This window comes from Geotrypetes seraphini, chromosome 19 (genome assembly GCF_902459505.1).
Source record: "Geotrypetes seraphini chromosome 19, aGeoSer1.1, whole genome shotgun sequence".
In the NCBI taxonomy this organism is placed as follows: domain Eukaryota; kingdom Metazoa; phylum Chordata; class Amphibia; order Gymnophiona; family Dermophiidae; genus Geotrypetes; species Geotrypetes seraphini.
The window spans coordinates 26,479,379-26,506,763 of NC_047102.1; the positions used below are offsets into that span (position 1 = coordinate 26,479,379).

General features: G+C 42.2%; 1 protein-coding gene across 1 annotated transcript in view; it reads left to right on the plus strand.

The window, feature by feature from the left end:
- Positions 1-27,385, plus strand: part of PIK3C2A (phosphatidylinositol-4-phosphate 3-kinase catalytic subunit type 2 alpha) — a 178,718-nt gene that overhangs the window by 26,775 nt on the left and 124,558 nt on the right. Inside the window, exons 3-5 of the mRNA XM_033928461.1 lie at positions 12,561-12,661; positions 16,011-16,168; positions 23,678-23,798. Coding sequence (XP_033784352.1) covers positions 12,561-12,661; positions 16,011-16,168; positions 23,678-23,798 — 380 coding nt within the window. The remainder of the gene's footprint in view (positions 1-12,560; positions 12,662-16,010; positions 16,169-23,677; positions 23,799-27,385) is intronic.

The following is a 27,385-nucleotide window of genomic DNA, read 5'->3' on the forward strand; positions in this document are numbered from 1 at the left end:
AGGGAGGTTCTTGGAGGACCCTAGCGGTTTCCGGTCCTCCAAGGCAACTTTCCCGCCCTCCTGCCCGCTATGTCAGTGGGTGGGTGCTAGGGTGGCAGTATCCCGAGCTACTGGCTGCTGGGCTCGTCAAGGAATGAGCGGTGGGCCGGCTGGGAGCCGTGCCTGGTGGGTCGGATGACCCTGGACAATGGGGCATGTGGGGACATGCCACCCCTCGGACCCTTGCTTAGACGGCAGGGTTGGCGGCCATTTAAATCTGTTACGGTAGCTTGGGATCATGGTCACAATGGTGATACCATTGTGTTTGTGTAATCTGCTTGTGTTATTTAAGATGTTAAATGTTATTTAAATATGTTACTTTTACAATAAACAGGGCTGTGGCCAGGTTTCACCAAGAGGTTTGAGTGTCTCTTTGGGAATGGCTAGAGGTAAGTAGGGTGAGGGGAAGTGTTCTGCTGTTATAAAAAATAAAAGAAAGTATCCAGCTAGTAATAAAGAATGTAGTTAATGCATGAAGAGAAGGGAGACTGCTTGCTCACCGCTTATCCAGTTATTATTTTAAACATTGTAATTGAAGGGATATTTCACATCACACTTGGACTATTGCAACTCGCTACTCTCATGCCTTCTGCTTAGACATCTCGCTCACGTTGCCCCTCTCCTAAAGTCACTTCACTGGCTTCCATCCATTTTCGAATACAATTCAAACTCCTTTTACTGACCTACAAATGTACTCACTCTACTGCCCCTCACTATCTCTCTTCACTTATCTCCCCCATGTTCCCCCCTACCCCCCATGAGCTCCATTCAGTTAAGTCCCTCCTATCTGTTCCCTTCTCTTGCTTCGCCAACTCCAGCCTCCGTCCCTTCTACCTTGCTGCGTCGTATGCTTGGAACAAGCTGCCCGCATCCCTATGGCGGGATCCATATCTGGCAGTGTTCAAGGCCCAGTTAAAAGCCACCTCTTCGGAACTGCCTTCAACTCCTAACGCCTTTCACCTTGGGTTCTGTATCTTTAACCCTATATGTCGTCTGTCTGTCCAAGTTAGATTGTAATTTCTTATGAATAGGGAATGTCTATTAAATGTACGCCTTTCAGCACTATATAAATGATAAACAGTAGTAGTAAGATTGCTTTCACCATGCACAAAATGCCTACGGTGGATGACCACTAGCTGGCCTGACAAACTGCTCTGCTCGGTGCTGCTTGGCCACAGAGTAGAATGGTTCTGTTGTGTTGCCTGGCAAAAATGTAAGGAGAAAAGTTTGCACAAATTTGAATTTAAGATGATCTGGTATACTTATCTTAACTGGTGGCAGCTGTCAAAATGTTTATATGAATTTTTTGAACCAGAATTGTTCCAGTGTATATGTTTAAATAAGGATTTTTTTTTTGCTTATGTTTTGTTTAAAACAATACCACAGAAATGTGGGTGATTTTCAGAACTTAAGATAACGTCTGAAGTTTCAATGTTATAATAAACAAGGTTTCTAAAGGAAAAGTCGTAAAGTGACTGTAATTTGTAGCCCTTTGCAGAGGATCTACTTTTTGGGTCTGCCAGTACTTCTAACCCAGACTTTCCATTGTTGGACACTGATCTGACTCGGTGCTTTTTTAAATCTTTATGACCTGGGTTTAGGATGGGAAGTTGCTGATCATCACAGTGGTTTGTCTTAGTATGGCAACTCTTATGTGAACTAAAATTTTAGCAGCTTGAATTGTCATGCCCGGGTTTTTCAACACCTACATGAGGAGCCTTATAGCTCAGAAGTTCAAAGTGGAAGGGGCATAGATCTCACTTACACACACAGAACTTGATGTATATTCAAAAAAAAGCTTCTCGTCTTGCTAATGAAATTCATGTTTTTCAGTTACAGCTAAATATCTTTGTACCGAACTCGGGCACCAATGCTCAAAAGCTTTCCATGCCAGTAAGACACCTTAAGTCAGTCTTATTGGCATGGAAGCTCAGCCTCCAGCGCTTAAAAGGGTTCTCAGGAGCTCTTATTGATCCCGGTAGCAACCATTGAGATCCCTATGCAAATGCATTCTAAGGAGCTTGTTAGTATTTAAATGAGCTCTGTTTGTGATACACAAAAAGAACACCCCCGCTTGTATGCAGCAAATTTTTCTGGCAGGTCTGGAGCTACCAATAACTGTTATGCATGTGTTATGTGAGTGTATGTCCCCGCCTATGTGCGGGACACATATGTACACAACACACAAACAATTGTTACACCCATTTTTTGAGCTTTTTTTTTTTTTTTTAAATCCTAATCTGCTTCTCCCCTGCTGGCTCAGCTGTTCAAAGGCAGGGTAGAAGAGAAGAGTTTACAGCAAGCAAGAGACAGATAAGAGCTGTGCCTACCGATTTTGTTCTGAGCAGGCGGGGCGGAGGTGGGGGATTTATCCAATTTGTATTGAAGTACAGGGAGGGGGGTCCTGCAGGGGGGACAGTTAGTGGCAGCAGGAGGGAGTGAGCAATCCTCCTGCCTCTATTTTGATTCTGGAGGTTGTCGGGGGGGAGGGGGGAAGGAACCATCATCAGGGGGGGGGGGCTGTTCGCAGTTTTCTTTTTAAATGGGGACAGATATTGTCCGTGTGTGACACACACACATAGCATCTGTGCTATTAAAAAAAAAATGGAAAAAAGCCCCAATAGCTGAGTGGCAGGAGGCTGCTTTGGGGCTTCACTTGCCACTTAGGTGTTTGGGCTTCTCCAAACTGGCTCTCTGCATGTGTCCAAATCACTTTTGCAACAACCGATTGGACAGGATTACAGCATACCTCTGCAAAAATCATTTGCATGCAAACTTGTTGGAACATTGGTTGCTGTTTCAGAATTGGTCAAAGTTATTCAGAGTAGTGAAGATCTACAACGTGACATAATCAGGCTCGAGGAATGGGCTGCGACATGGCAGATGAGGTTCAACGTGGACAAGTGATGCATGTTGGTAACAAAAATCCCATGCACAAATACAGGATGTCTGGGGCGGTACTTGGAGAGACCTCCCAGGAAAGGGACTTGGGAGTTCTGATCGACAAGTCGATGAAGCCGTCCAATCAATATGTGGCGGCGGCGGCGAAAAGGGCAAACAGAATGCTAGGAATAATAAAGAAGGGGATCACAAACAGATCGGAGAAGGCTATCATGCCATTGTACTGGGCCATGGTACACCCTCACCTGGAGTACTACATCCAGCACTGGTCGCTGTACATGAAGAAGGACACGGTACTACTCGAAAGAGTCCAGAGAAGAGCAACTAAGATGGTTAAGGGGTTGGAGGAGCTGCCATACAGCGAAAGATTAGAGAAACTAGGCCTCTTCTCCCTCGAACAGAGGAGATTGAGAGGAGACATGATTGAAACATTCAGGGTACTGAAGGGGATAGACTTAGTAGATAAGGACAGGTTGTTCACCCTCTCCAACGTAGAAAGATAGGGCACTCTCTAAAATTGAAAGGAGATAGATTTTGCACAAACGTAAGGAAGTTCTTCTTTACCCAGAGGGTGGTAGAAAACTGGAACACTCTTCCGGAGTCTGTCATAGGGGAACACACCCTCCAGGGATTCAAGACTAAGTTAGACAAGTTCTTGCTGAACAAGGACGTACGTTGGTAGGGCTAGTGTCAGTTAGGGCGCTGGTCTTTGACCAGAGGGCCGCTGCGTGAGCAGACTGCTGGACATGATGGATCACTGGTCTGACCCAGCAGTGGCAATTCTTATGTTCTTATGTTATGTTCTTAAAAAATCGGCCCATAGCGACCCACATGGTCTTAGCGACCATATTTGTTCATCTAGCCCTGAGATAGACTTTTGGAGCATCAGAGTGAGGTTTGGAATGCTCTGAGAAAGGCTATTGGAGCACCAGAATGAGGCTTAGAACACACTGAGATTTTAACACTCAACCTGAGGAAAAAGACAGGAGAGAACTTTGGCTGATAAAACCATGAGGTTGTGAATTGTGTATTTTGTGTAACGTACCCAAACGCACAGAAGGGAAGTTACTGTATATACTTGAATATAAGCTGACCCAAATATAAACCAAGGTAACCGCACCCCCCCCCCACCGAAAGGATGAAAAAGGTTGACGCAAATATAAACTGGTGGGTTAATATTCAAGTACTCTGCCCTGCTAGATTATACCCAGCCCCACTCCCTCCCCTGCCCTGCTCTGATTCCAGTCACCCTCCCTCCCTGCCAGTCTCTGCACCCTGTCCCCTCCCCTCTCCTTCCCTCCTGATGCCTTGCAGTCTCTGCCGGGCTTCCTAAGACCTGGTGGGCCAGGATAGGAGGGATCTCTCCCACCTCCTCTCCTGGCTGACTCAAAAAAAACTGATAAAACCATTATTTCAGCACAACCTGAGGAAAATTAAAAGATTGGCATACATAAAGCAGGGGAGTTATGCTGATAAAAGCCTGATTTTTCAACACACAACCTGTACAGTTCACAAATGCACAGGAGGGCAGTTATGATTTCAAGACATAATTAATGCTTCCCCGAGCAAAGCTTGATCTTCCAAGTACTCATAAGAACATAAGCAATGCCTCCGCTGGGACAGACCTGAGGTCCATCGTGCCCGGCAGTCCGCTCCTGCGGCGGCCCAACAGTTCCAGGATCTGTGCAGTAATCCTCTATCTATACCCCTCTATCCCCTTTTCCAGCAGGAAATTGTCCAATCCTTTCTTGAACTGCCTTATTACGCCCTCTGGAAGCGCATTCCAGGTGTCCACCACACGTTGAGTGAAGAAAAAATTCCTAGCATTCGTTTTGAATCTGTCCCCTTTCAACTTTTCCGAATGCCCTCTTGTTCTTTTATTTTTTGAAAGTTTGAAGAATTGGTCCCTCTCTACTCTCTCTATGCCCTTCATGATCTTGTAAGTCTCTATCATATCCCCTCCTAAGTCTCCTCTTCTCCAGGGAAAAGAGTCCCAGTTTCTCCAATCTTTCTCAGCGTATGAAAGGTTTTCCGTCCCTTTTATCAGACGTGTCGCTCTCCTCTGAACCCTCTCAAGTAACACCATATCCTTCTTAAGGTATGGCAACCAATATTGGATGCAATACTCCAGATGCGGACGCACCATTGCCCGATACAACGGCAGGATAATTTGTTTCGTTCTGGTACTCATTCTCTGATTCTGTATTTATGGTATTGGAGTTCTGGTTTCTGTATGAGGGGGAAAACCCCCCCAAAGAGAAATGTCAACACTTCACATCACATCAATTTCCTGACTCACTATGTTATTCATATCAGTGATGTGATTTTGTCCATCTCAAATATGGTCATAAGAAGAATTTATCTGAACAAAGGTCAAATGAAACTTCAGGTCTCTGTAGTCACTTGCATAATAGTTTGTGCATTATGTATTCAAACCATTGATAATAGTATTAATTCATTCCTTTTTAGCTGGTGGAGTTAAACAATAAAAAGAAATGCTAGTCATATTTCATTAATGAAAAATCTTCATTTTGTAAAGGTTTGAAAGCTAATTTTTTTTAGGTGGCTATTTGTTTAAAACAGGCATTTAAAGAATTGGATGGAGACTCTGGCTCTAATAATTTAATATAAAAATACAGATTAAAGTATTGGAACAAAAACAGATTTCAAATAAGACTAAGAAGAAGAAATGAAGCCAAGGTTCAGGCAAATTCCTGTGTTAGAGCCAGGAATAAAGACACGACGCAGCTTTCGAGCAGCATTTTGGTTTAACACCCTTCAAAGGGAGAATAAAATGTTCCCAAAATTTTATAGCAGGTGTTAACACAGGATCCTAATAAATACAGCTTTTTATCTTGCCTTGAGATCTATTGATGACTCTCTGGGTTTTCGTAAGCCTGTAAGAACTTATAGCTTTTAGACTAGCACAGATAAGTGGAAGAGAACTTAGCAGGCTGAAACTTCTGGTGTATTTTGATATCTGATCAATTTGTTTTATGTCTTATTTTAATGAAAGTTATTTTGTAACCCATTCTGAGCACTGAGTGTGGATTTTTATTTTTGCTTAGTTTAATTTTGGGGACTTGGAAACATAGAAAATGACGGCAGAAAAGGGCCTCGGCCCATCAAGTCTTCCCACTCTAAAGACCCACCCTAATGACCCACCCCCCTAACTTCACCCCCCAAGAGATCCCACATGCCTATCCCATTTTTTTTTTTTAAATCTGGCACGCCGCTGGCCTCAATCACCTGCAGTGGAAGTTCATTCCAATGATCAACCACCCTTTCGGTGAAGAAATACTTCCTGGTTTCACCATGAAATTTCCCACCCCTGAGTTTCAGCGGATGCCCTCTTATGGCCGTGGGCCCTTTAAGAAAGAAAATATCATCTTCCATCTCGATACGGCCTGTGAAATATTTAAACGTCTCAATCATGTCTCCTCTCTCTCTACGTTCTGGTGAAAGAAACTGGAATCACATTTTTTTTGAGTGTGTGTGTTATATGACTTCTTTATTCTGTGCCACAAAAAAATCAAATTGGAAGTGTATTGTATTTTTAAGACCACTGTTGAATAGAAGCCATAACAGCTCAATATTTCAATCCCAAATGCTTCTGTGTATATTTCCATTTACTGCTGATATACTCTACCTACCACTGTATAAAGTGGGCTGTACTTGATAACACTGTAGGAAGTATTTTGCAGCAACCTTCTCTGTTGATTCTACCAAGTGGCCAAAAATGATCCTCACTTTGTCTTATCCAAAGAACTGTCAAATTGAAACCAGAAATCTTTCTGGTTCTAGCCTTAGCCGAGAGATTTTTACCTGAATGTCGCCTGATTGTGACAATGATTGCTTTCACCATGGAGTATTCTCTCGTGCTTAGCAGTGATACAGCCATGGGGGGAGGCTCACCTTTTAGCTCGGGATCCCTCTGCCTTCATGGCTGGTGGGGATGCCTAGCCCTGCCAGCTGAAGATGTCAACTACCTGAGTTGTACTTGCAGCAGCACTTAATTCACTCATGCGCACTTTGGCCGCTAATGCTGACTTGCTCACACACGGTAAATTTATCCTGGAGTCCACTCTTTTTTCTTTCCTCCACCGTGAAAGTCCTGCATCTTCCACCTGCTCTCTCTCGTCCCTGGGGTCCTCCATTGTTGTCCAGTGCTGGCAATTGGGGTGGTTGGCCTTCTGGATTTTTTTTTGCGTAGATGGTATATGCCTGAGAGGGGGCCTCGAAGTGGTGGAGGGCTGGTGCTGGAGAGCGGTCATAAACCCTGGGGTTGGAAAGGAGCAGCGAAGGGGAGATTCTGGACTTGGGGGAGCAGGGTTTGATTCGAGAGAGAGAGACTGGACTTGAGGAATGAAATAGAAAGGGAAAGATGCCAGACTATAGAAGCCAAAACATAATGCTCATTAGATGTCTGCCCAATTTTCCTACAAAAGAATTAATCAAAAATATGCTACAATAAAAAAAATACTACAATTATCTATTAGACGTTCTGTGACTCGCTAGAAAAAGGAATATTCCCTAAACACCTAGGAAAAATCATTCCAACATCCATCCCAAAAATCAAAATGGAGACATGAATGATATCAAGAATTACAGAGCAATAGATTCAATCCCACTTCATGTCAAGCTATTAGAAAGCATGATAACAAATCAAATCATAAAGTACCCGGAACATCATAAACTATTACATACCCCACAGTCAGAACGCACTATAGCACTGAAACACTACTTGGTGCCCTGATATCCGAGATTAGAGCATGCATGAACACTGAACAACAAGTCCTTGTACTACAGTTTAATTTAGTATATTTGATGTGGTAGACCATCAACTCCTATTACTGATCCTAAACTTTCTAGGGATAAACGGTAAAGTGCACACTTGGCTGGAAGGATTTCTAGCAAACAGAACATACAGCATAAAAAGGAATGGAGAATGATTGGAAGAATGGTCAGCATCAAGTGAAGTATCCCAAGGCTCACCACTCTACCCAATACTTTTCAAGATACTATTGTCAACACTAGGACACTTCTTAGACAAGAAAGACCTCACTTTCTTCTCCTACACAGATAATTTTCAAATATGCATTCCTTTCTACAAGAAAGAGAAAACATCTAGTTGCTGACTGGACTGGCAGCTTGAAACAAACTAAAAATTAAGTAAAACCCACATTTTTACCGATTAAGCTCACCCAGAATCACCAATGATGATATAACATTGCGTAATGCCCCACTGAAACTGGAATCAAAACTGAGAATCCTAGGGATTATATTCGACAAGAACCTATCCTGGGATGCACAAATGCAAACGTTAACCAAGAAAATATTCACAACACTGAGAAAACTGAGATGAATTCAGCATTGCTTCACCAAAGAAAACTTTCAGATCTTTGTTCAGTCACTGGTACTATCCCAACTAGATTATTGCAATGTCCTTTATGTAGGATGCAAAGAAAATATATGTGAAAAACTACAAACCATTCAAATTGTAGACTTATTTCTCAGGAACTGACACCCTATACTTCAAACTACACTGGCTCCCCTTCAAAGCAAGCTGTATTCTTAAACTATGTACACTGATCTTTTTAATTTTCCATGGCAAAACACCAGACTAAGTGTTGAAGTTAATCAAAATACCACCCAAAGACAAATGCAACCTGATCAGCCACCATATGAGAATAAGATTCCAAAATCCTAGAGGGATCAAATATAAAACTCTTCACTCTACAACCTTCCTATACTTGGCCGCAAAATGATGGAATCCTTTACCAGCACAATTAAAGGACACCCTCTCCTTCTAAAACTTTCATAAAGGCCTAAAAACCTATCTATTTGGAAAATACCTTGCTGCCCTCCCCCTCCAGAAACAACAGACTATATAACCACTTGAAACCAAACCAGACATAAATCACCTCTCCTATCTCAGTAGATAACTGGAAAAGTGACACTCATACCAGAACCTGTAATATCAAGACTGCAACAGCGGATATAGGCAATCTTCTCTCCAAACCATAATCATATGTCTACATGAACAGAAACCCACCCCCATCCCCTTTAATGAAGCCACATTTTTTTATTGCTGGCCGTGGTGGTAAGAGCTCTGACACTCATAGAATTCCTATGAGCGTCAGAGCTAATATTGCCACGGCCAATGATAAAAAAGCCTAGCATGGTTTCATAAAATGGGGCCCAAGTTTATCTGTGTTATGAACCCTAATGAAATAATGTAATCTTTGGCTATGGGCAAGCTCTTCTAAACTGTAAATCGCATTGAACTTCTTCTAGGGCATATTAGCGATCCATAACTACTAATGTTATTGACGACCCTCTGGGTTTTCATAAGGCTGTAAAAACGTAATTATATTAGACTATCCCCCTCTTCTACTAAACCGCACTAGCGGTTTTAGCGCAGAGAGCCGCGTTGAATGGCCCGCGCTGCTCCCGACGCTCATTGAGTTCCTATGAGCGTTGGGAGCAGTGCGGGCCATTCAGCGTGGCTCTCTGCGCTAAAACCACTAGTGCGGTTTAGTAGAAGACTATTAGACTATGTGGAAAAGAATTTAGCAGGCTGAAACTTCTGGTATATTTTTATCAATTTCTAGTATGTCTTATTTTTATGAATATTATTTTGTAACCCATTCTGAGCATTGTCAGAAGGATGGACTAAATTGAATGACTAAATTAAAACCAATTTTTCAACTTTAAATTCAGAAGTTTAGCAAAGGTGGCAAATCAGTTTTAAAAATATGGCTGGGAGTCTGTGATACCTTCCAGCATCTTCCCTCCCTGAAAAGTGACAGTGATTCATGCTCAGGACCTGGACCTTGATCCCACATGCAGCACAGAAAAAGAAAAGTATGAGAGCAGTGCACACATGCAGACAACAACGCTAACAGCATGCCCAAACTGCAGGAAGGAGGAAGAAATTGCTGGTGGGAGAGGTTTTATTGAACCAGTCTTCTGCCTTTACAGCAGGGATAGGGAACTCCGGTCCTCGAGAGCCATATTCCAGTCGGGTTTTCAGGATTTCCCCAATGAATATGCATTGAAAGCAGTGCATGCAAATAGATCTCATGCATATTCATTGGGGAAATCCTGAAAACCCGACTGGAATACGGCTCTCGAGGACTGGAGTTCCCTACCCCTGCTTTACAGCATCACCAATAAAACTGGAATGCAAAACGCTTGGAGCTCCTTTAACAAAGGTGCACTAGGGCCTTAACGCACGGAATAGTGCGTGCGCTAGCCGCTACCGCCTCCTTTTAAGCAGGCGGTAATAATTTTGCTAGTGCGCGGTAATTTTGGGCGTGCGCTAAAAGGAGCCCTTGGTCTGGTAATTGATGTAGGAATGCCACAAAGGAAACACAAACACTCAGGCTTAGGGTCGAGAGGAGGCGCTCCAAATGAATGGTCTCTCCCTCTTTTTATTGAGAATCATATCTCCATTAATTACTTAGTTAATGCTCTACAAGGTTATAATTTCATAATGCATTTACAGTGAGGATTAAACCAAGGTAATACATTGTTTATCTATATCAAAGCTACCATCTCATGTGACATATGAATACTTAATAACAGTTATAATAAAGTGATTCCCAATGTGTACATTTCTGATATGTCTCAAATCTTACTATGGCATGTGACAGTCCATGCTTCTTAAGCTCTCTTGATTAGCCTTGCTCAGGCAAAGTATGATTGTTGCCCATATAAGGGATGCTTAAACAAGATAAGAGAAAAAGGGTAAATGTATGTCAGGTTAATATGTGGCAAGGGAGGGGGGAATGCCTCAGCCTTCTGCTCAAGGTGCAACCCTTGTCCTTGCTTAGAATGTATACGTGGCAGTCCGGGAGAGGAAATGAGAAACAGGGCCTCAGAACCAAACCCAGGCCTGGATCCACACACAGGCCCAGATCCGCACACAGGGCCTAGGTCGGTGTGCCGACCTGGCCTGCACTCAGAACCGCCTGCGTGCGGACCCCGCCAGTGTTCTGATGCCCTGGATCAGAACTTATGAGATCTCCATCCCTACAAATTGAAGCAAACACATTCGGTACAACGCTACTACTAAGACACCAGATCAATCTGGAAAACCATTTTCTAAAGCCGTATAACACTTCATTTTAGCATTGTACCTAAAAGCGGCATTTGCACACTAGATGTGTCTCTTTAGAAACTTGTGGGACATGTTTTAGGGACCCTTTTACTAAAGCGTGGCTCACACTAAATGCTACATGTCTTATTTTATACCTGTGGGCTGCGTCTAAAAATATTGGTGCTGACTAGAACGACCATTTATAGAATCACGCTAAGTGCCGCTGTGCGATGCGTAACAAGCACAGCTATTTAGGTCAGATAAAACAAAGCTTAAATGCCTGTGATAGGTTGTGCACAATTGATGCATATTCTATAAACTTGCACTTAAACTACACCTGAGATCCCCTGAGAACCAAATGCACTAGAACTAATGCATAATTTTTATAGAATCGCGCCTACCGAGTTACACATATGACGTCCAATTAATTTTGGTTAACATCAGTTATGAAGTGTTTGCCAATTATTGGCACTATTTAGGCATATTATTCTTAGAAACATGAAGGCAGATAAATAATAATTTTATTTTATATACCGCCAAAGCCATAGTAGTTCGAGGCGGTTTACAACAAGAAGAGCTGGATAGTCAGCGAATGTAAATAACAATGGAGATTTTGAATACAGCGAGAAAAAAAAAAAAACAGTGAGGAATTTTGTTACATAAATACACAATGTGGGGAAACAAGAAGATGTGAAAAGGGGTACAGTAGAGGGTTTAAGGGTTCTTGGTTACAAATCAGTTGAACAGGTTTGGTTTAATTAGTTTTCTGAAGTTAAGGTAGGATGAGGAGAGTTTGATGAAGTTGCCTAGCCAGTTGTTATGTTGACTATAAAGGCCAAATGGCCCATCCAGTCTGCCCATCCACAGCATCCACCATCTTCTCCTCTCCCTAAGAGATCCCATGTGCCTGTCCCACACTTTCTGGAACTCAGACACAGTCTTTGTCCCCACCACCAGTATCGGGAGACTATTGCAAGCGTCCACTACCCTTTTTGTAAAAAGAAAAATAGTACAGTGGAACGCCGATTATCCAGACTAACCTTGGCAGAGGGTAGTCCGGATAATCAAAAATCCAGATGATTGGACAATAATTTTTGTACTTTGGTTTTAATAATTGTTAATAAAAAAAATACCTTTGGCGCACCCCCCCCCAAACAAGAAAAGTCAGCATTCCCCCCCAAACAAGAAAAGTCAGCATTCCCCCTCTCTGAACAGGCATCACCAACTCTCTCCTGGACCCAGAAGAAAGACCCCAGGCCTGCCTTATTTCCCTGGTGTTCTAGCGGCAGCGCTGGGGTAGGAGCACTCCTGCTCCTCCCCGTGCTCTGTCAGTGACGAAAATAGCTGCCAAGACTTCCACAGGCAGTTTCACGAGGCTATGAGTAGCCCCTGAGACTGCTGCTGGAAGTCTTGGTAGCTATTTAAGGGCACATGCCTTAAATTTACTCTTATAACATTTACACTTCAACTACTGATTTTCAGTTTTGATTTAATTTAATTTTTTTTTTTTTTTAAGGAAGATAATGGGACCAGTTCATTGCCTGCTGGAGGAACAATTCTGCAAGAAATTGAAGGACAGGATGAAGAGGTAGCAGCTTTTTGTCAACAAGTTACAAAGTAAGATGATACTTAACGTGAGTTAATTAGTTGAATATGATTTAGTAAAATGAACAGAACATGTAAGATACGTTCTTTTGTAGGAAAAGAATGCCTCAACGTAGAAACAGAAAATGAGAACATATAAAGGACATACTAGTTGGTCTAGATCAGTGGTCTCAAACCCATGGCCCAAGGGCCACATGTGGCCCCCCAGGTACTATTTTGAGGCCCTCGGTATGTTTATCATAAACACAAAAGTAAAATAAAACAGTTTCTTGATTATATGTCTTTAGCTATAAATGACAATATTATTATTAAGACTTGGCCAAAAGGAAAGATTTATAAACTATAAAGAGTTTTACCTCATGCAAAATTATCATTTCTTTAATAAGAACATAAGAACATAAGTAATGCCTCTGCTGGGTCAGACCTGAGGTCCATCATGCCCAGCAGTCCACTCACGCGGCGGCCCAGCAGGTCCAGGACCTGTGCAGTAATCCTCTATCTATACCCCTCTATCCCCTTTTCCAGCAGGAAATTGTCCAGTCCTTTCTTGAACCCCAGTACTATACTCTGCCCTATTATGCCCTCTGGAAGCGCATTCCATTCCAGACATTAACTATTTTTTTCTGAGGCCCTCCAAGTACCTACAAATCCAAAATGTGGCCCTGCAAAGGGTTTGAGTTTGAGACCACTGGTCTAGATGGATCCATAAGTTCTATAATCGTTTCCTCTCCCTTAAGAGATCCTCTGTGCACGCCTCATTGCCTTCTCGAGTTTAGATGTAGTCCTTATCTTAACTACCATCTGCTGGTTGGCCATACCACACATCATCTACCCCTTCTCTAAAGGATATTTCTTTAATTAATGTTCGAGTGTCCCCTTTCAATTTTATCCTATGTCTCCATGTTACAGAGCTTCCTTTTCAATTTTACCTAACAGTAAGGTAGTTTTCACTTTTTTTTTTTTCTAATAATAGAAAGGAATTTTCATTTATAAAGGTTCTCAGCCAGTTGACTGTTTGTATTATCTGTTCAGAATGTGTAGTATACTTAAAAAGAATTCAAGGAAAGATTTATTCACAGGAGCTTCCCAGTGGAGGCAAAAATGTATTAGAATTCAGTAAATCATTGGATGAACACAGAGAAAAAAAAAAGCAAAGCCAGCGATTAAGAAAAAAATTAGTTTTGCAATGGCAAAGGAAAATGTGGTGAGAGAGAGAGAGGCTTTGTGATTTGTCTTCATATTCATGTTCTTGTGCTTCAAGAGAATTCTCCATAGATGTCTGCAGTTGAAGAGAATGCTAGGCTTTCCTTTTAACCCTCGGGTTTATATAGCTGCCAGCCCTTTTACTGAGACGCAAACATATCTTGATTCCTTCCTCCCACCCCACCCAAACAGACTTGGCACTGCTGAATGGTAGTTGAAACTCTGAGACTTCTGGATTTCATAAATTGTTGTACTGACCTATTACTGGCATTTCTCTGCCTAATATGGTGCCTCCCCTTTTGCTATTTGCTTTGGAAGAAAAATAGCCAGAATAGTAGTAAACTTCTCTTTATAGGCAATACTAGGTCTGCTCTTGTTTGTGACTTATTCACTGCTGGCTGGAATCTCTGTTGATAGTTTATTTGACCACCACTTTTTTTTTTTTTTTTGGTGATATGCCCATTCATGAAGTGTTCTGATTCTCTCCACTGCCTTTTCTTTCTAAGGCAAAAGGGAGAGAGGCTTTGGGTCTGGATAAGGGTCACAAGTACTTTATTTGACCATAATGGTCTTTGCAGTTAGTAAGGTTCAATATCTATACGTATTTTTAAATTCCCAGTATAGAAAAATAAGATTTACCACTGCATCTTTTTCCCTTGGAAAGTAAGAATTTTCTCCTGAGGTATGAAATAAATTTTTATTTATATTGACTGGAGTAGCAGTACAGCAAATTACACATAATTGTAAAAATTATGACAGATTAAACTATAATTTTTGGTGGAACTCAGTTTGCCATATATATAAGATGGAGCGTAATTTGCAACACAAAAAGGATATATGGATAAGTTCAAGAAAATTTGGGGACCATTGACAGATTTTTGCAATGACTGATTTTAATTTTTTCCCATAATAAGATAATGGTTAAAGAAGGGAGGGAGGGAAGGGGTAAATAATTTATTCTCTTTATTATACATTATAAAAAATATATCATAATGAATGAATGATAGTCCTATGAGAAATTAATGTGATAAAGGGAGAGAAAAGGGTTCATAATTAAATAATAATTGATAAAATCATTACAATATATATGTTATATAAATTCATAAGAAAAATAATATAAAATATGGTTTATATAAAATACATTATAGAGATATCAAGTGTATTGTTAACATGAATGTATGGAAAATTTATAACACTTGTTGATATGTGAAAAAATCAATAAAAAAACTTAAAAAAAGAAAAAGAAAATCTCAAGCCAATAATATGGATATATACATCTAGCTGGGTTCTTGTACATTTCAGTTGGTGACAGGAATTGTATTCTTTTCCATGTTCTGTTCTGCAGTGTGTTTTTTGGGAAGTTAATTGAAGAGCAGTCCCTAAACAGTTATAAATGTTTCATTCTGTATACTGAACTGAACCTCTTCGATTTCCAGCTTCAGGGGAAATTTTTTGTCAGTATAATATTTCATTCTTAATTTCATCACTTGGCATATTGTATTAGAACCATTGTATTCTGACTAACTTGCATCGTCTTTAATTCTTGAGCTATGTTCTGTTCCTGGTATGTAGTGGCATGAAGCCCACAAGGAGGTATACTCCAAGAACAGACTGGAAGGATCCTAGAGTAGAGAATGACAAGGGAACAGGAACTCAATTTTCCCGCCCCCTTCCCCGTGAGTTTTGTCGCTGTCCCTGTCGCTCAAGCCTCAAACACTTACGATTTTAAAGTGTTTGAGGCTCGTGCAGATGAGGACAGAGCTTGCAGGAATGGAGCAGGAGTAGGGATAGGAAAAGAACTCATGGGGACGGGGGAAATGAGTTCCTGCGAGGATTGGGGGGGAAAATTTGTCCCCGTGTCATTCTCTATCCTAGAACGTCTTGCATTTTACGTCTTATCTGTTGTCCTCGCAACTGCGTTTCGCCAAAGTATTTGAAAGGTAGGTAAACTGCAGTTTTCTGAAACATAATCAAGCTTGAAGTTTAGTATTTGAAGGCATCTCTGAAATCAATTTGGTTGGCAGCTTACTCTAGAAAGAAGAATGCCAGCTGAGTGTCAAATGGTGTTTATGAACTATATATATGTACTTCATGAATACGTAGCCAGAAAATGTAAAAACACTGCATTTAATTGTATCTCTTTTCTGTGACCTTACAGACTGAGAAATAAGTTCCCCGCCAGCCATTGTGCCACGAACCCAGGCTTTGTACTGAGTCCTGTCATGCTGCAGAGAAATATAAGTGGAGAGAATGCCAGTGTCAAAGTTTCCATAGAAATTGAGGGATTTCAGCAGCCAGTAACATTTACTTGTGATGGTATGTCTGCATATATTACACCTTAATGCTGACTTTAGATTTAAAAGACTACATTTTAGTTTGGGGGTACTTGTGGTGGTCTAGTTTCTGAAGTATCAGCACACAGAGAAAACAAAGGAAAAGTGGAGATTGTTTGGAAGGTTTTTCTATTATTTTGAGTATTGCAATATTTTTATTTAAGTTATTTATATACCATGTATCAATAGAGGGTTGTCGAAGTGGTTTACATTCAGGTAGTCTTCCACGTCAGGTAGTCGAGGCTAGTAGCATGCTCGACTTCAAGAGATGATGGGACAAATATGTGGGGTCGCTACAGAGGTATGATAGGGGATAGTTTCTCGAGAGTGGAAGGGATCATGATTGGGCAGACTTGTTGGATCGCCGGCCCTTTTCTGCCGTCGTATTCTATGTTTCTATGTACTCAAGCATGTTTCCCTATCTGTCTTGGCTTGCTCACAATCTAACATACCTGGGCAACGGAGGATTCAGGGAAAGATTCTCAAAACTAAAATGTGCCTTTAACGTGCTCGCTAAACCGGTTCCAGCATGTGTATTAGCGCGGATTATCAAAACAGCTTACCGTGGTCTTTTCCGAGTTTCCTAGCAGTCTCTGATACTGCCATGCAAATGGTAGTACAACGAGGTCATTAATATTAAAATGAGCTCAGGCACTGACAGGAAAGTAAGGTTTGACAGCTCAGACCCCCCCCCCCAAAAAAAAAGCAAATTAAAAAAACAAACAAACCCCAAATCGAAAATCAGTTGGAGAGATGCCCACTCTCTCCCGCTGCATCGCACAATCCCCCAACACTACTGTCCACCCACCTTCACCCTGCAGTGGAAAAGATGCCTACTCCCTCCCTACCTTATTCACAAAGTCCGGCTGGAAGGAAGCCTACCTGTTCCATCTGGCAGGCCTGCCTCTTATAAAATGGCGGGCCTACCCCTTCCCAGTGCATCCTGGGATGTGCTGGGGAGGGGCCTAAGGCTCTGCTTGGTCCAGTCATTTAAGGCCCTTCCTAGGAGAGGCCTTAAGCGCCTAGGCCAATCAGAGCCTTAGGCCCCTTCCCAATGCATCCCAGGATGCACCGGGAAGGAGAAAGAATGCCATTTTGTAAGAGGTGGGCCTGCTAGCTGGAACGGATAGGCGTTCTTCTGGCTGGACTTTGTGAATAAGGTAGGGAGGGGATCGTCAGGGCATGGGGGAGTTGTCTTAGGAGGTTGGGCTATGGCGGGAGGGAGTGGGGGGTATTAATGTTGGGGGATTGTGCAACGGGAGGGAGTGGGCATCTCTCTCACTTCGAGGTGGGTGGGTAGTAGTGTCAGAGGATTGTGCGACGCGGTGAAAGAGTGGTCATCTCTCCTGGTGGGGGGTGGGTAGTAGTATTGGGGGGGATTGTGTAACGCAGCCAGAGAGAGTAGACATCTCTCCCGCTGCCAGGGGAGGGTGTCTGGAGAGAGTGGGCATCTCTCCTGCTGATCTTTGGTTTGGTTTGATGTTTTTTTAATTTGCAGGTGTATTCTGCACATGTGCTGATCACTACCACCAGCGACTCATTTCAAGTAAATTTAGCGAGCCTACGTGAACATCCGTGAACCTCATTTGCATGCGGGGTCTTTTGAGAATGACTTGCCTTTTGGAAATCGTTACACTAGCGACCTCTGTAGCAGCCCTTCAGATTTTATCGTGAAGTTTTGAGAATCTAGACCTAAGTGGCTTGCCCAGAGTCACAAGGAGCAGCATTGGGTTTTAACCCACAACCTTAGGATGCTGAGGCTGTAGCTCTAACCACTAGGCCACTCCTCCCACCAGTAAGACTCAGATTGTTATGTGGAATGAGGACAAGAAGGCTGCTTTGTTTTTAGTCAACAACAAATAATTTCCTTTCAATCTGTTTTTCTGATTTTTGTTTTCCTTGTGGTTTTGAGTAATGTGGTGTTCTAGTAACTCTATTTGATCCTGGCAAAACTTCTTGTGTTTTTTCTCCTTGATGCAAGATGAAAATTAATCCAAACAAGTAATAGTACATGCTTTTAAGACCATATGGGTTTCTCCTTGAAATGCATAAAGTAGTGTTGCATGAACTTCTTGCAAATGAAACTGCTAGACCTGAGTGAGCTGTCAGCAGTTTCCTTTTTCTATGTGTTCACCTGTGGTTTTCTTGTGTACACAAATAAGCAGACATTTCACAATTTAAATATAAATATAGTACGTTCTTGCCCTGTCCCTTATAGGATTGTAAATAAACCAGAACAACACTGGCTAAGCATTCCAAAAATACTAGTGATCAAGAAATAGGAGCCGTAATAAACCTTCTGTTCTTTAAATGGTATGGCTCCAGGAACTGGAATGTTAACTGATTTTATTGGAACATTGCAGAGCCATTGGTACGGTATATACGGTGATCAATGCCTGGCCGTCTTGCTTCTGAGTAGTAAAAATCTGGCTCACAGTAGTGCTTTAAATATGTAGCATCTTGGCGGCTTGTAAGTACTTGGCCTACTGACTGAACAGAAGACCTAATAAAAGTTGTCAAATAAGAGTTAAGGAGTTGGGGATCTCTGCTCTTGGACGTTTTCCTTTTGCTTTGACTCAGCCCATTGTCCTCTAAATGGCATGACAGCTTCTCAAATTTCTGCTTTGTAACTTCTGCTCCTGCTTCTTCCTCTCCTTTTTCCCCCCCCCCCCTATTTAGTAATAGGCCACAAAAGTACAAACTGTGCTGTGGTTGTGTATGAGTGTACGGTGAGGACTACCATCTGTTGTACATTGACAGAATTTATCCAAAGGTGCTTCAGAGTCGTATCTACTGTAGTGAGGCTATATTCAAAATCTTTATTGGTGGATGATGTGTACACAATATATCTTAACATATTTCTCTGAACTTATGCTGCTTCCTTCTTGCTGTAATTGTTAAGGGAATGAATGTAAAGCACTTGGCCACAGTTGGCAGGATGCCATGTTTTTGCTCTAAGTATGAAAGAACACATGTGTTTCTCAATTCCCCTATTCACTGCGGGCACCACACTGATAAAATTGTAATGCTTTTATTGTTAGATTGCCTTTGGGGTTTCCGATGTAATTTAGCCGTGGCCATTATCTGTCTAGCTCTTTGTTAGTTTTCAGAGATGCCGAATATAACTGTGCTGTTTTATATGGCTTCATTGAGATTTCAGTGGTCTATTGGAGAAGGTGAAAAGGAGGGAGAGGCTCTATCTAGTGGCTCCTGACCTAGTTCATAGGGTCTACTCTCACCAGTCTGGTTTATAAGAGACCCATTGTAAATACACACTGCCTAACCTCTGTAACTGTCAAGTATTTTGTGGATATCTTGAAAACCAAAATGGGTGTGAAGACTTGCATTGAGCAAAGTACTCAAGCATTTCTGTCGTCCATGAACTTGCATGTATGCAGCATAGTAAATAAAACCATTTAACCACAGGGTGTAGGGTCATTAATAAGCTGATTCCATATGCAACAATTCTTCTGAGGCTCGGGCAGTTCTGTAGCAGGTTTTGAATGAAAACTGCTCTGTTCAGTGGTTCTAAACTGACACTTTGCCCTGGATCGGTAGCATGGAATATTGCTACTCCTTGGGTTTTGGCCAAGTACTAGGGACCTGGATTGGCCACCGTGAGAACGGGCTACTGGGCTTGATGGACCATTGGTCTGACCCAGTAAGGCTATTCTTATGTTCTTATGAGGTTCTGTAGCAGATGAGGCTTCAAGTAGGGGATGAAGAACAAAAAAATGACAAAAAGTAAAGTTGACACAAGTTTTGTCCCGGATGTAATATACTGTGATTTAATATATGTACTATATTTTCAGCACACATTTTGCTTTCCTCATATGATAAGAAAAAAAAATTGCTTTTAGTTCCTGATGCAGTTAAGGAATGATAATTCCGGTATATCAAGCATTAAAAATCCATGCTAAATCTTGAATAAAAATGTGTAACATAGTAACATAGTAGATGACGGCAGATAAAGACCCGAATGGTCCATCCAGTCTGCCCAACCTGATTCAATTTAAATTTTTATTTTATTTTATTTTTTTTAATTTTTCTTCTTAGCTATTTCTGGGCAAGAATCCAAAGCTTTGCCCGGTACTGTGCTTGGGTTCCAATTGCCGAAATCTCTGTTAAGACTTACTCCAGCCCATCTATACCCTCCCAGCCACTGAAGCCCTCCCCAGCCCATCCTCCACCAAACAGCCATATACAGACACAGACCATGCAAGTCTGCCCAGTACTGGCCTTAGTTCAATATTTAATCTTATTTTCTGATTCTTAATCCTCTGTGTTCATCCCACGCTTCTTTGAACTCAGTCACAGTTTTACTCTCCACCACCTCTCTCGGGAGCGCATTCCAGGCATCCACTACCCTCTCCGTAAAGTAGAATTTCCTAACATTGCCCCTGAATCTACCACCCCTCAACCTCAAATTATGTCCTCTGGTTTTACCATTTTCATTTCTCTGGAAAAGATTTTGTTCTACGTTAATACCCTTCAAGTATTTGAACGTCTGAATCATATCTCCCCTGTCTCTCCTTTCCTCTAGGGTATACATATTCAGGGCTTCCAGTCTCTCCTCATACGTCTTCTAGCGCAAGCCTCCTATCATTTTCGTCGCTCTCCTCTGGACCGCCTCAAGTCTTCTTACGTCTTTCGCCAGATGCGGTCTCCAAAACTGAACACAATACTCCAAGTGGGGCCTCACCAATGACCTGTACAGGGGCATCAACACCTTCTTCCTTCTACTGACTACGCCTCTCTTTATACAGCCCAGCATCCTTCTGGCAGCAGCCACTGCCTTGTCACACTGTTTTTTCGCCTTTAGATCTTCGGACACTATCACCCCAAGGTCCCTCTCCCCGTCCATGCATATCAGCTTCTCTCCTCCCAGCATATACGGTTCCTTCCTATTATTAATCCCCAAATGCATTCTACTCTGCATTTCTTTGCATTGAATTTTAGTTGCCAGGCATTAGACCATTCCTCTAACTTTTGCAGATCCTTTTTCATATTTTCCACTCTCTCTTCGGTGTCTACTCTGTTACAAATCTTGGTATCATCGGCAAAAAGGCACACTTTTCCTTCTAACCCTTCAGCAATGTCACTCACATACAAATTGAACAGGATTGGCCCCAGCACCGAACCCTGAGGGACTCCACTAGTCACCTTTCCTTCCTTCCATGCACTTTTTTACATGGAGTAGGTACATTAAAGGGGGAAATTCATCATCATAGAAACATGATGGCAGATAAAGGCCAAATGGCCCATCCAGTCTGCCCATCTGCAGTAACCATTATCTCTTTCTCTCCCTAAGAGATCCCATGTTCCTATCCCAGGTTTCTTGAAATCAGACACAGTCTCTGTCTCCACCACCTCTTCTGGGAGACTGTTCCATGCATCTACAACCCTTTCTGTAAAAAAGTATTTCCTTGGATTACTCCTGAGCCTATCGCCTCTTAACTTCATCCTGTGCCATCTCAATCCATAGCTTCCTTTCAAATGAAAGAAACTTGATTCATGCGCATTTATGCCACGTAGGTATTTAAACGGCTCTATCATATCTCCCCTCTCCCGCCTTTCCTCCAAAGTATACATATTGAGATCTTTAAGTCTGTCCCCATAGATCTTATGACAAAAACCACACACCATTTTAGTAGCCTTCCTCTGGACCGATTCCATCCTTTTTATATCTTTTTGAAGGTGTGGTCTCCAGAATTGTACACAATATTCTAAATGAGGTCTCACCAGAGTCACATGCGCTAATGATTACTGCGTGCTAAATGCTAAGACACCCATGGGAATATAATGGACATCTTAGCATTTAGCGCAGCTAAATCAGTTAGCATCTCTTGATGAATACCCTCAGTATGATAGTTAAGTGAAAAACTGTTCTAATTACTACTGTGTTTAAAGGATTGGAGGCTCTATGGTCCCAGTGTGGGAAACTCTATCTTGGGACCTGATACTGATTCAGCTGAAGTCAGTACTGGATGGACCCATGCCATTTTACACTTCTCTCTCCATATTCGCGGGAGTTAGGTGCAGAGCCGGCCCGCAAATAGGGAAAAATCGAGAATAATTTTTTGGGCTGGCTCTGACCCATCCCTGCCTCCCTCCTGCGTCCCCAACCTTACCTGGTGGTTTAGCGGTGACGCGGGGCAGGAGCGATCTTCCTATGCTCTCCTTCCCTATGCAGAGCCGTCATCAAAATGGCTGCCATGAGTTCCCGTTGTAGTCTCGAGAGGAATAACTTTCCCACCTCATTGATTTGATTTTGGAAGCTGTGTGTCTCTCCTCAGTATCTGCCTCAGAACCCACTGAGGGGCACCCTATCGTATAAGCCCTCTTAGGGGCTTCCCTATGCACTTCCCCCCTCTGCAAAGTGCTCTCCTGCATGATAATGGGAAGCTCTGATTTAGGTCCTCCATGGCCCAAAGTGCTAGATAAGTAATACCCCCTTTTTCTCTGAAGGAGATGAAGAGAGGTATTGACAGCTCCGCTAAGTGGGGACACTGGTCACAGCTATGACCAAGAAGACCATCATACTAATGGAAAGATGTTTGGTTCTCAAGGAGATGCATGAAAAGAAGGTAGATCAGTAGCATTGTTAGGTTTCTCCTCCACTGTTGCAGGCATTCATACAACTATGTATGTGTGCTGGGAGGGGGGAATTAATGGCATGACAGCCTTGGATGCCATTTGAGGGGGAGGGGATCCTGCTGGATCCACCAGACTGGATGGTGGTGACTACTTCTGCAAGCCATGATTGGTGGAAAGACACTTATTGCTTCATCAGCTACCTGGAGACTCGGGCAGTCTGGTTAGCTCTGGTGGAGCTTCAGATGATAACGGGCAATGCTACAGCAGTGGTTTGCATCAATAAGACATTGGCCCTGGAAGCTGAAGAAGGACTGGTGCAGCTGGATACTAAGGAAGATGAGATGTAGTCATACCTGTTACTTTTCTTTCTTTTAATCCTACGGCACTAATCTGTGACACGCCTTGGAATACTTTGGTTTTAGGGATTCTGAGTTCTCTGCTTCTCTCTCAAGTGGTGGTAATTTAGTTTTGTGTTGACACCCCCCCCCCACCAAAAAAAAAAAAAATATTCCAAAGAGAATTTAGTGCTGCAGTAGTCAGTTGGGATCTTCTGTCACGTTGGCAGAAACATGCTGGAGAAATCAGTGGTGCGGAAGGATTAAGGAAAAGAAATTAACAGATATGACTACATTTTACCTCTTTTCAGGCTCTTGACCAGGATTTCTTAAACCTAATTGACCATGAAAGCACCAGGACAGGATTTCATGATAGCCACCATGAATATACATGAGACTTTCACATACATTTGGAGTCCTGATATTTGCATATTCATTACAGATAACTGGCTGAGGTATCACCAGGAAAGGTTTGGGAAGCCTTGCTCAAGGCTGCATTCATGTTTTTTATTCCTTGACCAATCATTCTTGACCGTTATTTTGCTTCTGGTCTTTTACAGTGAGTTCACCCGTGGAACTGATGATAATGCAGGCACTCTGCTGGGTTCATGATGACTTGAATCAAGTTGACATTGAAAGTTATATCCTGAAAGTCTGTGGTCAGGAGGAAGTTTTACAGAAGTAAGCAGTTGGGTCTTATTAACTTTTATTTTTCTTGTAGTTGCTGGTAAATCCATTAAAATATTAAATGTAGGCGATATCAGTTTTTAACAGGTAAAGGGTTACTATTGTGCCAAAGGTGATTCCAGTCTCATCCTGGATCCTAGATTGAGAACACCTAGCCGAGTTCCACATGGAACTCAAAATTGCTTAATTGGCAAAGTAACTGACCAGCCATTGAAGTCTAATAAAAGAAATTTTAGAAACCCAATCAGGTGTTCTGCATGGAACTGGGAGTGGCACCTACCTGTGCCTAACGATGCCTGTTTGAAAATTAGGCGTAGTTAGGGGGCGGAGAGTAGGCACGGTAAGATTTAGGTCAGTGGTTATCAACCCTATCCTAGGAGACCCCCAGCCGGTTCATAGACAACCCCGCGAAAGACAAAGGCGCGTGCCGAAGAAAATTACAGTTTTTAGGGGATCCGACGGGGGTTTTTCTTGGGGAGCCCCCCAGTTTACTTAATAGAGATTGCGCTGCTTTGTGGGGGCGTTGTGGGGGGTTTGAGGGGGTTGTAACCGTCCACATTTTACTGTAAACTTAACTTTTTCCCTAAAAACAGGGAAAAAGTGAAGTTTTCAGTAAAATGTGGGGGGTTACAACCCCCTCAAACCCCCCACAACTCCCCCACAAAGCAGCGCAATCTCTATTAAGTAAAGTGGGGGGGATCCCCCCCACACCCCCCCCGTCGGAGCCCTAAAAACAGTAATTTTGTGCGGCGTGCGCCCCCGCGCTGCATTCAATTGTCTGGGTGCGCCTTTGTCCCGGCGCACTTTTGACTTGACACCCCCCCAGCCAGTTGGGTTTTCAGAATATCCCTAATGAATATACATGAGAGAGATTTGCATATAATGAAGGAGACAGGAATGCAAATATGTCTTATGCATATTCATTAGGGATATCTTGAAAACCCAACTGGCTGGGGGACCCCAGGACAGGGTTGAGAACCACCGATTTAGGTGCTGGTAAATTAGGCCAGGAGATCCCTGGTCTAATATACTGGCACCTATCACTAGGTTGCCTACTAGCTTAATGGCACCATTTATAGAATCAGGCCCTTTATTTTCTTTCTATTCCTAAAACAGCATGCTGTAAACCTTTTTCTGTGATGTGCTTGCCACCTGAGCTATAACGGGGATTCTTAGTGATAAATACAGTTATGCCAATCTTTGTCATCGGTTTATATAAAAACAGAACTGGACCAGAATTAAAAGAGCCCATTAAAACAATTTGTTCGTACACCAGATTTAACTGTAACAACTTTTTCGGGAAACGTTTCTTCTCGGTCTTCTGCTTCAAGTCTGGGTAAGAGGAGTTAATAACTTTCAGGGTTGAACATAGTGCTTTGAGAGAATTTTGGACTTTGAGGCCAATCAACCTTTCGGATGGGTTTGATTGCTGGCTTGAGTAGTCAGTGATTTTCAGAATGCACACATTCTTCCCTCTTTTTGGCATTACTTTGACTCTACAGGAGCAAACAGCTAATCCAGACCTTTCCAGCTGCATCCATGCTTTTTTTTGCCAGTCTCTGCATTGCTTGTTTATGGTTCTTTACTGCAAGCAGTTACTGCAGAAATTAGAATGTATTGGATTTAAATTTATCTGTTGCTTCTCTTTACAGTTGCTGTTATTCATTTGTCATGTCTCTTATCTCCTGTCCCATTCCCTCATTACATTATTTCTGACACATTTAGTTCTTTCTTTTTTCTGCCTTTGTCCATTCAAATTTTACCCTTTCTAATCCTGCAGACCTTCATCTCCTTCTTGTTACCTTTCACCTATGAACTCTTCATCTCCCTCTTTCATCCCTGGCTTCTCCCATTTCCCATCTCATTCCCTATTCCCTTCTATCCTTTATCTACTTCCCATTACCACATTTCTCACTATCCTTACCTTGTTCATCTCCTTGACAAACCACCTTGGCCTCTCCTTTATGGTTTCACCATTCTCTTCATCTCTCTTCCTGCCTGCCTGTCTATCCTCCCCATGGTCCAGCATCTCTTTTCTCTTCCCCTATTGCAGTGGTCTCGAACTCAAACCCTTTGCAGGGCCACATTTTGGATTTGTAGGTACTTGGAGGGCCTAAAAAAAAAAACTAGTTAATGTCTTATTAAAGAAATGACAACTTTGCTTGAGGTAAAACTCTTTATAGTTTATAAATCTTTTCTTTTGGCTAAGTCTTAATAATAATATTATCATTTATAGCTAGAGAGACATATGATCAAGAAACTGTTTTATTTTACTTCTGTGATTATGCTAAAACATACCGAGGGCCTCAAAATAGTACCTGGCCACATGTGGCCCCTGAGCCGCGAGTTTGAGGCCACTGCCCTATGGTGTACTTTAATACTTTTTTCCTAGATATCACTGACAGCTGCAACAATTCACATATATATCTTCCAGCCTTTATTTTGTCATGTGCCATGTAGAAAAGGGAAATAGCAGCAGAGTGAAGGCTTCAGGGCCAGCTACAAGCAGTATATGTGATTCAGTGCTGGTGATCTCTAGAAGACAAGTTTTAAGGTAGACCCAAGGGGAGGTGGTGGGAGAGGGAGAAATACTGTACATATTGCAGATAGAGGGGCAGGAAGAGAGGGAGAAAGATGCTTGAATGCGGAGGCACACACCTGAATGCATGTGAAAAGGGTTATTTGATGTGTGAGGGCAATCATAGGAGCATGTCTAATGCGTGCAACGTGGTATTTCTCTTCTCTGGCGGCACTGCATATCGGCAAACAATTGCTTCACCAGCCTAGCAAAATCCATAGTGTGTCGTGCCAAGGTAGCCAAAATCCCCTCTTCCCCCAAAAGATGCTCTCTCTAACTGTGCTGCATACAGCTGGAAAGGAGTGTCATGTCTTACCTGTGTTTTATTTTTAACTTTGCAATCTTCATTTTGAAGTCTGGGCATACAGTGCTGATAGGTCCCTTGAGAGACTCTGGGGTCCTGCGCAGTTCAAACACAGATATTAGCTATTCTCCTGCTGTCAGCAGAGTGGGGTCAGTTGGCCTACAGTTTCTAGCAACAGTCTGATAACAATATATTATGGCCTTTTATGTTTCAACAATTTTTATTGATGACGTCGCAGCATAACAAAGATAAGAAACTTCATGGTACATCACCGGTCATCCAAAGTCTTAATAACAAAAATAAAGTACGTCCCTCCATAGAATGGATAGTTGCAGTCTCACAGAAGTAACAATACAGGTGATTGCCCACCACCAAACCATTCGAACTTTCTACCCCCCAACTACTGCCAACAAACTCCCGAAAGAGTATCCCAAACTCCCACAAAGTATCCTTTTAATAAGACCAATGCAGCCAGTATTATCATCACCTGTGGAAGGAAACTTTTGACTTTCATAAGCTAGTGAAAAATGTATGAAATTGGTCCAATATTTATTTCCATATTTCCTAAATGGTTTGCATTCAGGTACTAAAGCATTTTTTCCTATCTATCCTGGTGGGCTCACACTCTGATGTATAATTTTCCCATGAGTTTTATTTTTATTTATTAACCTTGTGTAAACTGACATGGCTATGCACTAC